General features: G+C 39.1%; 1 protein-coding gene across 1 annotated transcript; it reads left to right on the top strand.

Moving 5' to 3' along the window:
- Positions 1-884: 884 nt before the first annotated feature.
- Positions 885-14823, top strand: tmem255b (transmembrane protein 255B; the record flags this gene model as incomplete). The annotated part of the gene is made up of 9 exons (XM_080030241.1): positions 885-948; positions 1784-1926; positions 2050-2112; positions 9616-9705; positions 10887-10967; positions 11334-11419; positions 12142-12301; positions 13646-13792; positions 14581-14823. The coding sequence occupies 9 exons, from the start codon at positions 885-887 to the stop codon at positions 14821-14823; spliced, it is 1077 nt and encodes a 358-aa protein (XP_079886367.1).
- Between the last annotated feature and the right edge of the window lie 252 nt (positions 14824-15075).

Raw genomic sequence — 15075 nt, 5'->3', positions numbered from 1 at the left:
AGATCAACTAATTGATTACGTTTCCTAGTTTTACACTGCTTAAATGATACGTAGGCCTAATTAATATTGTTGCTCTGAATTATCACCATTTGATATCAGTACCTTACTCATCAGGCCAGATCCCAAATTGTAAACGGCATAATAAAAGCTAAGGGCCTCATCTCACATATATGTGGTATATTGATGATATAATGGTCTTAGGCTAAGAAGGAATGTCCCTAAACATACCCAGATGCTTTCATGAAGCTGCTTGATGGGCTAGTTGGCCGATAGAGGGCGCTGTAAACTCACTTTACAGTTTGTCTTCAGCACCAACGCTACAGAATCATGACCAGTCAGAGGGCGAGGAAGCCTTCAGACATTCAAACACACTTTATCAAACGACGTAGGCTACTGCACGTGTTTCTATGTTATTCCAAAATATAAGTTGCGTTAAATCTATGTTTAATTAGAGATATGTTAATAATTTATCACTTAGGTGAATACTGGGTTCTGATTGGTCTACCCCCCCCTCTCTCTCTCTCTCTCTCTCTCTCTCTCTCTCTCTCTCTCTCTCTCTCTCTCTCTCTCTCTCTCTCTCTCTCTCAGGCTTCAGGAAAAGTTCAACCCGTATGAGCTCAGAGACATCCGTGGTTAAATTGACATTGTCTAGAGCTCTTTTTTTCTTAAATTTTATTTTAAAAAAGGTCATTAGAAAAAACAAAAAAAAGCATAATCTTACCCCCAGCTCTTTGGTTCTGGCCAAGCTCTCGGTGGAGGATGAGGACTCTGGTTTGAATCAACAGGGACAAAAAACGAAAGACGCGTCGGTTCAGCTGCCTGATCTGCTTCTTAATATTGTTTTTTTTTTTTTACATTTCATCATCATCTGGACTTGAGTCAAAATGCAGCAGCCGGAAACCCAGCAGGCAACTCAGCAAACGGCGACAGCAGTATTGGATCCAGCAGGTAGGCTACAAAATATGTCAAGTTTCATCCTCCATATCTTCTAAACCGACTCTGCATAAGCAAAATAACACCCATTGTGTGTGTGCTTTAATTGACTGATGCTACATGTCAATAAAAAAAATGCATTGAGAAATTGGCTCTGTGTAAACCAGTCCAGATGATTGAAAACACAGCTTGTGTTAACTCTTTTACTAGAAAAAGTGCAGTACTGTTATGTGCTTATAATGGTATTGTTCAATGTAGCTTACTTGTTATTAGTATTTGATATTCTATGTTTTCATACTTCTAATTCTTCCATTTTTCAGAGGGAAATGTTGCACTCTTTGTATTAATCTAGAAAAACTGGTTTCTGAATAGGATTTCATTTTTTTTAAATGAATTATTACCGAATTCTCGCACACTTTAATACAATATTTATTGGTGCTTCAAACCTAAAACTGTGGATGTAAACAAATATACTGTTGATGATAACAAAACCTGTCAAAACATACAACACAATGCCTTTATATCTTCAGTAAATCACTCCAAACAATTATATATAAAACAGGCCGAATCAGCTCCACCATGTTAATGATCTAGCATTGACAGCAGGAATCATTTTACTTACACAACAGGAATGAGTACTTTTACTTGTAATGGAGCGTTTGACCACATTGTACTGGTAGCCTACTTTTACTACAAAGTAAATTATGTGAACACTTATTTCACCACAAATGAAAGATGAGTTAATTTCAATATGTACAAAAAACATGGAGGCTGGCTCAAAGGCAATTAGTGGTAAAGAATGTATAGGATTCCTCCTGTCATTTGTTTTCTGCCTCCTGTCCGTCCCCAGTGCAGTACCAGCGTCGGAGGAAGTCAGCTCTGTGGGTGACCATATCCCTGCTGGCTCTAGCTCTGGTGGTGCTGACCGTGGGTCTGGTCTCTGCTACCCGCACCGACAACGTGCCTGTTGCTGGATATTACCCCGGCATCACCGTGAGTGACTAGTCATTCCCTTCTTAAAAAAACCTCATGTGCTAGTGAAACGATGTATTGTTTTTGTTGTTGTCTGAACTCCTAACGTCTTGTCCTTATTTGACTTCCCCTTTGCACCTCCAGCTGAGCTTCGGAGCCTTTCTGGGTATTGTCGGCATCTACCTGGTGGAAAACCGCAGGCCCATGGTGAGTCTGCTCCTCTGACTGTCATGTCATTGTTGCCACACATTTGAAATCACATAAGAATGGCATTGTATCTACTTGACACCTCATGGTCTTCATCTAAACCTATCAGAATGAAACCGGTATACTTCAGACTTCAAGAGGTCTTATTTTTGGTTGGTAGTTTGTGTATCAAAAGCTGTTGGTACATTTTGTCTGCTTAAAAAGATATTAAACAAATAATACAAAAAATATTACAATGACAGGGCAGGGCAGTTTATATTAGTTTCCTGAGGATATTCTTACCTTGACTCTAAACATCTTTGATACAGTAACTTGGCCTGCTCGTCAAAAGCCCAATGTGCTGATAATAAAACAAGTTTATAGCTGTATGATGCCCCTCAGCCTCACGTTGACATTTTTGGCAGGAACACATGCAACTCAAACAAAATGAGAAAAAGAGTTACAAGTAACAACTTTACCAACGAAGGAAAGCTCTTAAAACCTGCCCAGCACCTTAGTAAGTAACGTACCTGTGAAGTACAGTAAGTGAAGCATTTAGCAGCTAAACGTATAAGAAGATATGTTTCCCATAAGTTGGCAGACAATAAAATAAAGTTGACAGGAGAGTAAAAAATTCACCTTATTCACCAATGCTTCGTATTGGCTTGACCTTTAAATAGGCTACATTATCAACTTTTTAAAGGTTGCGACATCTAGGCTATTGTACAATCACACTCACTATGAGCTTTTCCAACTTCATAATATTCATCTTCAAAAAATGACATGCTGTTGCTGGAAAAACAGGACATATACAGACCATAAATAAAGAGGATTATGTTACAGACTTTGCAAGTTCACTAAACTGTTTTACGGGAAATTGCTCTATTATGAGCAAGAGGCAAATCCGATTACTAGATGGCGGTGTAATGTGTTCTTGGTCCTTGTTCCTGGGTCAGCATACGTGACCGGAGTTGGTTCTGGATTCCAATTATGAGATGGGAAATTGCATTAGTATTGGTCAGAGGCTGACAGGGCTGCTTTATTTCAGACATGAACATGTGTTTATTGTCATCAAAGTGCCTGTGTACAACAGAAGGGGTAAAAAAAAGTATCATTTATGTTACTCTCTAGTTAAGACTCTTAAAGATAAACAAACACTTTTTATTTATATCTCATGGTGAATTTAAAGAAAAATTGAAAAATATGAAGTTGAAACACCTGTTTGGGAGCTTCATACTCCTTTTAAATAAACCAAACAATAAAGGAGGTTAAAAATATGTACAAACTGTCCAAACTGTGACAATAGTCAAGTGGCTGACAAATGCAAATACTTTAGGTCCAGTGCCAAACCAGAAGCTGAAACTGCTCCTCAGTGTCATTTAAGTAATGTACTCAGTATCATTTGCACTGCATGAAACCCCAGCAAGAGAGACTAATTCACACTGTAAAAGTCCGCTAGTTCACTTGCTTTGGTGCAGACCAAATAGAGTTTAGATTTTTTTTGTTTGGTGTGGTCCACTTTCATAATTTGCCCCTTTTGTAAGTGAACCAGCATTAAGAAGTAAAACCACACGTGATCTGAGGTCATTCATTCATTGGACAGACATTCTGGGGTGGAGAGAAGCAGGACGCACAAAGTAAAAACTGAGAAATATATCATTGATATAATATTGGGTTAGATTTGGCCAAACGTTACCTTCAACTCATCCTGAAAGCCTTAAAAGTGGAACAAATAGTTTGAAAACGTGAACAATATAGCATGAATCAACTGTCCATGGTCCATGTTTGTAAACTAAGCACAATGTTATGTAGGCCCTTGTATAGCCCTCAACAAAGGAAACGAGACTATTTGTTTGTGTTTTAAAAATCGGAGCGGGCTCTTTTTTTATTTTTAAGTTGGTTAATATTTTTATTTGTTGGGTAATTTTTTTTTTCAAGAATGTCATTTTAAAAACATGGCAGCTCGGAACATTGAAACAGCAGTGTTTCCAACCACAAAGCTAATGTTAGCTAGACTCTACACTTAGGGTTAGCCTATATGTTGTCAGTTTTGGACGACAAAATCAACTTTCATCGTCTGGATATAAGAAGCCTACTTTACTCTAACTCTGTCTTAAGCCAAGGACACAATGTTTAAAACATAAGGAGGCCTACGGATAAAAAAAAAAAAAAAGTAAATCTGCCACTAAGCATATATCTTTATGAACTGTTATGTGCCCATACAATCAGACTGTAATAGGCTGAACTCAGCAACATATTTCTAAAATTTAGTCTTGGTGTGATATCGATGTGAACATGTATCCTCTGCTTGTAACCATGACTGTGCTTTATCTGGGTGTGTTGTGAATTTTTCATGTGAGTGTTGTTGTCTTGTGTTACGCTACGGTGTACCATATCAAATCCGGTCTGCACAGATACCCTATCTAGAGCTGGTCACACATGTGGAGATATCTGTCTGCCGAAAGCCAACATATTTTAAAATAAAAGCATCATTCTAACAAAGATAAAGACAGGTTTTATGTTTAAGAAGTTCAATTGTTGTATGAGTAGGCTCCCACTATTTCTAAACCCTCTCTGTAAGACTTTTACTACCTGCTATCTGTCTGCCCCTCCGTCATCGCTCCCAGTTCAGGGCTTTACAAATTAATGGTGTGATCTCAGCACACACCAGCGCCGGTCTACAGTGTCTCTTATGAGGCACACGTGTCACGATGTTCCTCTCACACAGGTGTCTTCTTCCCTCCCACGTCCGAGGCCCGTACTGTAACAGGAGAGCCGGCTGGCAAAGCAAGTGGCTCATTAAAGAACAACTAACTAACAGTGGCCAGAGACACCCGAGAGCTATGAAAGCTCATTGGGTCCTATTGCTCCTCCTGAAAAAGCAGAAGGTTTGATGTTGTTTTGAACCTTGATCAGTCGGAAAAGTGACAAGGTTTATCATCTGCTGTTTCCGGCTTGACACCTATCCGGAGAAATCTAATACAGTAATGTCAAACTTAAAACTCCCTTCCTTCTAAAAAAAAATATTTAAGTATAGCCTACCATTTAAATAATAGATGGATTAGTAGATAGATATTAGATATTTTACTTTATCCATCCCTAAAGCGAATTCGTATCGTTGTCGGAGCAAAATAATAACAAAATCTAAAATCAAATGTTCATTAAAAAATGTAATTCTGCATAGTCCATTTCCACTCATTGAAGTATTCTGTAATTTAAACTAATCACAACTAAAAATAATAGTTAACCAAAACTTTAAATCAATTAATATTGATAAAACACACAAGCAAAACCTCAACATAGTTATGCTTAAATACAGTTGCAAATAACTTTCATTGATTAATTCATCTAAATTTGTAACACTACTCCCCAGACATTGTATTTCGTAACCGAGTGAGAGAACAGTAAAATCAACAGACTATAATGAGCTCTTGTCAACCAGAAAAACTGGTGCCATTGAGTGGCAATTTTATTAAAAAATTATTTAATTTCATCAAAGAGGAAGGAACCAATCATTTTCCACCTGACAGATCAGTGGTAAGCCATAGTCTCGTTGTGTCCCTTTGCTGAGTGGGACACTCAACATTAAAGCTTTTTAAGACATTGCGCTGCTATCAAAAATGTTCCCCCAAGAGATCAACCATTTTTATGAATGTGTGCAGATTAAACATTCCTTTGGATAAAGCTTTAAAAATCTTAATGACTTGAATAGCCCCACTTTTCATTAGGTCTTATCTTGTCCTTCTAAAATGTTTGAAAGGATAGCGGAGCATGAAAGTCTGTAAAAAGAAATAAAAAATACCATGCTATCTGCATTTATCCTGCCTCTCCTAAAACAGGCTTCACTGCGCTGATACACGCTAAGATTTCTTTATGACTAAATGCTTCATGGAGCTCATGTTCTTTGCTCCTCTTGCAGCTACTGCCAGTAATCTCAAAGACTTGGTCACCTTGCAGCGTGGGAGCGCAGGACAGTGAACCTTTAAAGGGCCGTATTTCACCCAACAACTTCTTATTACCAGCGTGTCCGGCTGTGGCCATGACTGGTTACCGGACCACTGCCCAGCGGAAAAAAAGACCTTGTAGAGGTCAGGGACTTTAAGATACATTACTTGATAGGTATCTTAAGCGACTGCTATAAAAGTAATTTCATTGTCACTAATGTGTCTCTTCACTAAAACTATCATCATTTTATAATATTATTTTTATAATAAAAATGCCTAAAAAAATGCCAAGAGATAGTGAATATCGGACTCACAACAAACTAATGTTCAACTTAAAAGGTGGCGATATGTCAATGTTGTTTACACCTTGTTTCTGCTGTCCCCAAGTGGCAAAAGAAAAACAAGTACTCAAGATTTAGGTAAAAGCACTACTACAGCTTTGCTGTAAAAACTTTCAAAATCATACTGATGTAAAAGTACAGAAGCAATGTCAGTAAAATGTACTCCAAGTATCAAAACGTAGCATCAATATTAAATATTTTATATCACTGTACCATAATTGTTTTTAAGTAGCTTAAATAAAGCTGTCACATCAATATAGTACACATGTCTCCCTGAAATTTAGTGAAGTAGAAATAGCATTAAATGGAAAGAACAATAACAACAGTGCATGTGTAAATGTCCTTAGTTACTTTCTCCCACTGCACATTTTTAATGTTTCCTACATGACTCGAGTCCTGAGAGCAGAAAACAGTTTGTTCATGTGTCTCTAATCTTTTACAGTATTTGATTTTTTCTCTCTGCTTCAGTTGTAACAGAAGTGGATTCAGAGTGTGTTTGTGTGTGTGTGTGTGTGTGTGTGTGTGTGTGTGTGTGTGTGTGTGTGTGTGTGTGTGTGTGTATGTTGAGGTGTTTTATGTGCTGGCAGCTGGTGCTAAGGTAATGTGAAGTAATGCAGTTGTCAGGCTCTATTGTCTCTGCTGCTGGCCTCATCTCCCACTTGCAGCCCATAAAAGCAGAGCCATTTAAACTGCTAATGAAGTGGAGAGTCTGGGCCGGTGGTAGATAAAAACCAAACCCCGAAAAAAGCTCATTTTCAAAGCCCGGCTCTTATTTCACTTGGTAGAGGGAAAATTCATTAAAAAAAGATCCCCCTTGTTTTAATATCGGTTTCACCACACGTTGTGTTATTCTGACATGTACAGCTGGACATTTCATGTGTAGCACTTGACTTCTAGGTTAACTAAAAATTTGCCTGAATCAAACAGACATGTTTTGGATTAGCACTTGGAGCATTTAACGAAAAACACATAAATGTTTTAATTAGATTAATTATACCAGAGTTACCGTAAAATACATTTTCATAGTACTGATTCGTCGAACACATATTTCAAAAGGCTGGTATCAGCTGTATCAAAATGACTGGACTGCCTGTGGCAACACGTCAAGGCTATAATAGAATTTCTAACTATTTTCTGCAGTTTGATTATCCATAATCACATTAACTTTAACTATGCATCAACTTTTAACAATTCATCCTGCTCAAATCACATCGGTCAACCTAGGTCCTAAACTCACAGCAAATTATTTATATGATTATATGTTGATTTTTTATCTTATTAGAGAGGGGAAAACTCATTTATTTATCCTAATAGAACAAAATGTTAGAGACCTTTTTCACAGCAGACAGGCGTTACCAATAACATTAACGATGCTGCTAAATGGATTTCAGCCATCATTTATTTTATTACTTGCAGTCACATCTGTGATTTTCTTACTATGTCAGGTTGAGATGTCTTCTGTGAAAAGGGTCTAGAGTCCAAGTATATCTGATTTTTTAAAATGTTTTACTGTTAGTTTGATCTTTGATCAAAGCTAATAGTTTACATTGAAATAGAAAAAGAAAATAACAAGAAAACAAACAAAAAATGTAGTTCGGATGCAGAGCTGAAAATTCATGATTGACCTCTGATAGATTAAAGCTATAGTAAGTAACTTTTTCATATTAATGAATGTCAGTTGCATTCAAGCCATTGCCAAACGAGTTTACACAAAGTTGATAAAGCCTATCAGTTCCATAAAGAAAAATCTGGACATACAGCAGAAGGTATCAAATCCATGCACAATCAGGAGGGGGACGCTTGTGGTGTAGTAGTAAGAACACTACTACACATTGCTGTGTGCGCGTGTGTATTAAATAAGTGTGTATTTGATTTGCTGATTCAGTACAGCAGCTTTGGTCCAGGAGGAGCAATTGAACAGACAGTAAACGATGCTTAGTGATAGAGTTCATGATCAGACATCTGTGATCAGCCAGCTGGGTCTGCTGGGCTGTATGTGTGTGTGTGTGTGTGTGTGTGTGTGTGTGTGTGTGTGTGTGTGTGTGTGTGTGTGTGTGTGTGTGTGTGTGTGTGTGTGTGTGTGTGTGTGTGTTCTCATGAATCCAACTTTGTGAGGACCAGTTTGAGTTTTTGACCTATGAGGACATTTTGGAAATTGAGGACATTTTGCCTTGTCCTCACTGCCAGGGAATGCAGGGTGTAAATGAGAGTCCCCACAAAGAGAGTAATACAAACGTGTGTGAGGGTGAGTGTGTGTCAGAAAATTGCTTCCTCTTACATTAAAAGTTTTGTGGAAGAACAGGTGTATAGAACTATTTGAAAAGTAGCAATTTGAGGTTATTGAACACTGATCAGATTCTAATTTACACAATCGTGTGAATGTGTGAGATAAGCAGTAATGTGGTTTTGTGTGTGTGTGTGTGTGTGTGTGTGTGTGTGTGTGTGTGTGTGTGTGTGTGTGTGTGTGTGTGCGTGCGTGCGTGTGTGTGTGTGTGTGTGTGTGTGTGTGTGTGTGTGTGTGTGTGTGTGTATCAGATTGGGGAGAATGAGATTGACCTTGCTGGTACAAAAGGCCGTCCCTCTGTCCCGTGTGTTGCCTTTTGGCCCATAAATTACCCACAAAGCACCTCTGCGTTGGCAGAGCAAGAAGCCGTACATTTTCCTTTATCGTCCTGCAGCTCAGACACTGCAGACGACCAATCAGGAAGCACACAAGCAGAAACACGGAGCTTACATAAACCAATGTGTGTGTGTTGGACTCATGATAACACTTTGACTTTGCCTTTATAAAGAACAAAATACAGAATGGTAATTGTTAAAGGACAAACTAATATCAAACACTCGGGGAATTGTGAGCAGAAATAAATGTTTATGTGGCACCAAGTATTAATACGATTTAAAACACTATTAAATAAAAAATATGTTCTTTAATTTATTTCATCATCATAAGTATTCTTATTTCTAACTACTTAATCAAACAATACAATTCTGTTCATACATTTATGTTATTTATCTTTCAGATTCCCAATCTATTTGTGTTTCATTGTTATTTATTCTGTTCAACAACTTGTGCATTTATTGAAATGTAGTTCATTCTTTTATTTAGATATGTGTCATTCAGATAAAGCAAAAGACAAGCTGATAATCTCATGAATATTTACTTTGATCATTCTTACAGGAACTTTTTAAAATGTGTTACCTTCTTTTCTTTCTTCCCCTTCACTCCTCCTCTACTTAAGCTTGTGGCAGCAATCATATTCATCAGTATCGGAGTCATCGCGTCTTTCATCTGTGCCATTGTGGACGGTATCATCGCCTCAGAGTTCATTGTAAGTGTTGCATGTTTTTGCCCGTACGGAAAAGGAAAAAAATACAAACTAATTTACCCAAAATGTAATCGCACACGCTGAGGTGTGTGAGGTGATGAATGCAGTTTAAGACTGGCACAGACAACTCAGTAAAGGCAGGAACTTTTTTAGTCTTTGCAATCATACAGGGCTGTCAGAACCATCACGACACCACCTTGGTGGGAACACCAGAACAACTGACCTCAGTGCTGCGTCACCTGAAGAGATTGGGAAAAATTCAGCAAAACAGGGGCTGATTAAATGTGACACTAAAAAAATATAGTGTTACGACGCAGACAAATAAAAACACAAAATATGGAACAACCAGAGAGGGATACACCGTCAGAAATACTTCTTTAACTCAACTCAGAATTCCAAATGAAAATATGTTCACCGTTTATAATATTTACATTTCAGTTTTAGAGAAAGAAGCCAGTTTCATTATCACGCAGTTTATCGTTCGTCCCCATGATGGCATCCTGTTCAGACTAGTTTTTAAAGCCCACCAGACTAATTAAATATGCATGAAATCCAATTTGTGCGAATATCTGAATTTGTTTGAATGGAGAAGGAACCGAAAATGCTGAGGGGTCAAATGAGGTCCTTGTTGCTTTCCTTAAAATTTATATCTTAGATTGTCTGTGTTTGGATACACTGACACCTCACTTTGTCACAGCTGTCCAATGCATTTTAATGACTATCTTAATGAGTATAAACCAGAGAGGGTTTTAAAAGACTGACCTCTCAGCACCTGGCACACAGAGTCACCGATATTGATCAATGCTGTTATATCTGTCGGCAGATAAATATTTTATATTCATATTCATTTTGTGCACACCGTACAATAAAAGTCATATTTATTGCACCTTCAATCTTTAGAGATTAAAAGGGATTTTATTGCTTATCACATTATAAAAAGTTTAATGCTGTAGGTTCTGTGGTCCGGTGCACATGGACTGGTTTCTTGGGGGCACATGTTGTTAGCTTTCACTGAAGAACGAGAGGAGGATGGATGGAAAAACTGATACCCAAATTAGTTTTTCTATTTTTTAAATATTTTAATTTTACATACTTGAGCTTGTGTATTTAACGGATTTAACAAATCAATTACTCCTCTCTCTGTTTTTCTAATCTCTCTAACACACACACACACACTCACTCAGGACACACAACCCTTGAAGAAGGAGCAGTGTGCCTACTACACCAGTGGAACGGCCTACGCCTACGACAGCTACTATTCTGAGGTGATTCTCATAGAAAAACCTATGCTGTATACACACTAGATATATCACCTGCCACTGCCTATATAGTATAAACATACTTTACATTTAAAAAAAATTACTACACTGCTTGACCTTCTTAAATGTTGTAAATGACACTTGTAATGCATTTGTAAGATAAATATCATACGGGTTATATTCTGTGTTCATGCAGCCTTTTGGTGCTAAATTGACAAGTATGTAGTGGCATCTAGTGGTCGTACAATGTTACTGCACCCAAAAGCATCAACCGCATCCAAGCAAATAAAAGTTCTGGGAATGAAATGGTTGTTGTATTTTCACCAGGTTGATAACACTTTCAATGCAAATGATTAAACTCTGGCACTGCAGGTGACATGCCGTAATTTCGACAAATCATGCAAGCTGAAACTGAGGAGCAACACCTGCTACTGCTGCTACCTGTACGACTGTGGCAGGTGAGATGCACCGGAAGCTATTGGTGTTAAGACCTGAGCAAAGTCACTGAGCATTAGTGTGTGTGTGTGTGTGTGTGTGCGTGTGCGTGTGTGTGTGTGTGTGTGTGTGTGTGTGTGTGCGTGCGCGTGCGCGTGCGTGTGTGTGTGTGTTCCATAAAAACTAGGGGGTTCGCATGTTTTGACCCATTAATTTTAATTTGCGTGTCTTTTACATCACTCACTTCACAGTATTTCCTCACCTTTTCGGATCAACTTTCTACCTTCCAGGCAGCAACACTTGGCTTGCAGATAGTCGAGCCTTGCTTGAGTCACGGTGTATCACAGTGAAAACCTGTTTATTTATCTGTTCTTCTCAGTAATAATGTCACGATTGTGCTGGGGGTTTGTGTAAGAACAAAGTTAGCAAAATTGGCTGCCAAAAAAAAGGTTTGATCACACTAAAGAGAAGGTGCTTTCCAAGAAGTCCCTCCTTGCTTTCAGCTTCCCGATGCCTCAGTTATGAGTTGCTGCCTGGAAGGTTTAAAATGTAATAAATACAACAACCAAGAAACATTGGGAAGCGGTTGGCCTTTACCATGGCAGAGATTTTGACTCATCATAGCAGGAAGACTATTGCACACTGGCTCACTGGAATTACTGACTGGTATCAAATCAAAACGTCTGCAGTACAAAAGGCACGTGTGTTTAGTAGTCTACTGACCTCTGCTCTCCTCCTCTTCCAGCCAAGATTACCAAACAATGTACTATGAGTTCACCGGGGTGGACAGCTGCTGGGACGTGGTCCACCTGCACCATCTGCTGTGGGCCTCTGTGGTGCTCAACGTGATCGGCTCCTTCCTGGGCATCATCTGTGCCGCCATCCTCGGAGCGTACAAGGATATTGTGAGGGAGTTAAACTGCTCCTTGGAGTGATGGGCGTTCAATGCTCTGTTACTTTACCAAAGCTTTGTTGGAATTTGTTTGTGTGCATATTTCTTTTCTTTTCATCACTGCTGAGTACATTTTCTAATTTAAAATGTATCTGGTAATCTGTTTCAAGACATGAAAATCTCTGATATTATTTTGTCCGTTTTAATGGTCCAGATTTTCAATTATAATTCCTATAGTAGGGGAGACCAGGGCTAGTAGGCACACGTTTTACTCTAGTGAGAATTGCTCATCACCTACACATCTTTCAGTTATCATTCCTACATTAAATTGAAGCTTAAGGTGTTGGCTTGAAATGTGTACCCCTCACTTTTTCTAACTTTATGTAATAAAGAAGAAATTAATCATCAAAGACACCCTTACACATTGTGACAACCAACCCCATCAAGGGGTCGGTTGTCACACACTATGGGGTTGTTTGTCACAATCAAATCTTAATGGGAATCATCTTAAAAAGGAAGCAAGAAAGCATAACTAAATTTGAAAGTTTAATTGCATAGTCAAGTTGATATATAAATTGGCCTATATAACTTACTGTTTCTTCTTCTCCAGCTGGGGTGGAGTTCACTGGGGTGCAGTAGCCTTGGCAGCTGGTCTAGTTTGGGATGCACTGGGTTGTTTGATTTTGTTGCCCTTTTTTATTTTGCATGCTAGCTGCCTTTTCCTGCTCTATTCTTTCCTTCTCTGGGGTGTCAGTGAGGCTACAGTTGACAATTTATTTCGTTATTTGGTTCCTTTTCGGGCTGTAGCCTTTGGATAACATGTGACAACCAACCCCCCAAAAAGTGTGACGACCAACCCCAACTTGCATTTCTTGCTAGCATTAAGGCCTGACAACTGACATCTGACAACTAATAAGCTTGCAAACAACTATCTAAACTATAGCTTACCCTTCACACTTTTTTAGGGTAACAAGTGTTTTGTTATAAACCCATTGTGTAAAAGCCTAGAAGAAAAATACTGAGGAGCTAAATATTTTCAATTTGACATGAAAAACACAAACAGTCCTCTCACCTCAAATTCAGCAGTCTAACTCTAAGGAAGACTATGTAGGTGACCTCTGATCCCAATTCTGGATATTTACATAGCAAAATTTCACAGACAGCGCCTTCTGGTTCCGAGATATAACGATTGTGACAACCAACCCGTGTAACATATAACCCCGTTCTCCCCTACATTAGGCAGCAGTCATACACCATTACCTTTTAATTTTATGAAGTGTGTGTGTTTCATGTTTAACTGGTGAACAATTGATTATTTACCAACTTATCCAACACCATTTCTACTGTTTTCCTGCAGCAAAAGCCAACTCTACGGATGGCTCCCAGCCCTGCCCCGCCTCCCCACATCCTATACAACCCCAGCCAGCACATGCTCTCCTACCCTAGCTTCTGTCCTTCAGGACAGAATCTGCCCGCCTACCCCAACTACCCAATACCCATGCAGGTAGGGGTCCGCACCAAAAGAAATAGGGGCTTTTCCAACAAAGAAAAAGGACTCTATTTCTCCATGGGAAAAGCAGGTGTGAATAACATAATACAATTAGTGATGGCTGCATTCAAATGACTCCATCTCTGCTCCAGTTTCAGGATCCTGCTTTCATGCATGCTGGGCTAGCTGTCACGGCCATAACGGTATTATTGACACCTGTGCTTTTCCTACAAAGATAGTTCCAAATGTCTTGTGTGGAAAAGATGCTATCTGCTGTTCCAGTGTAAGGCACCAAGTTTGGCACCAAGATGAGCAGCGTTCAAAAGTTCAAAAGTATTCTCGCTGCATTAGCACACCTGTCACACTCAAAGATCAAAGCACTTGACCAGAGACAAAACTGCCGTGAAATTCATGATCGCGAGATGAATTGTAAAAACTTTCTCAATCCTAAATCCTTCTCTAATATGTTGAACATTATAACGTTGCACTTCCTTATGTTAGCATTACATTTATGTTGCTGACATGGCTGTAGATCCTTCTACTGGTCCTGTGATTGCTTTATTTACAAAGCAAACTGTAATGCATCAGATTTTCCTTTATATGGTGCCGACTTTTGTAAATATAAAGAATACCTCACGGGTTCATTTTTTAATGATGGATGACCTTGGCTGATATTTCAGACAAACCAAACAAAAATAAATCTAAACCACACCCCACACACAGATGTCAATGAGGTATCTTCAGCTCTGTGTCCACACATACCATTGCAACTAACCACAAACCACTCCCCGTCTCTCCCACAGCATAACAACAGCTTTCAGCCACCTGCTACTCCCCAAACGATGCCTGACCGAGGCCCTGTCTCCAACTCCTGTCCGTCTGATGAGAACCAGACACTGCACCCATCTCAGGCTCCCAACCAGCCCCAGCCTCAGGGAGGAACCACCCAGGAACAGGGGGGTGGCTACATGCTGACACCCAACGCCCCTGTTATGTATGGATCCTCCTTTAACGTCTTGGAGAAACCCCCACCTTACGCCTGCTGAGCTCATCAAACATACGTGAAGAACAAGAAGGGTCTCTCGATCTGGTCTGACTGATGGTAGCACGAGACCTTTTATGGGTGACTTTGTGGGCGGAAAACACTCAGTGAGCATCACGACTACTCTGTACTGATGTACTGTAATTGCTACGTTTTATGTGGTTACACTGGAGAGACGTGCATTTATAGCTACGTAGTGTGATTTAATAGACATGATGATCCAGTTATTTCATGTGTGTACATTAGAGGAAACATT

This window comes from Ammodytes marinus (assembly GCF_949987685.1).
Source record: "Ammodytes marinus genome assembly, chromosome: 1".
Lineage (NCBI taxonomy): Eukaryota > Metazoa > Chordata > Actinopteri > Uranoscopiformes > Ammodytidae > Ammodytes > Ammodytes marinus.
Note: the sequence above shows the minus strand (reverse complement) of the source record. Positions and strands in the feature narration are given on the sequence as shown.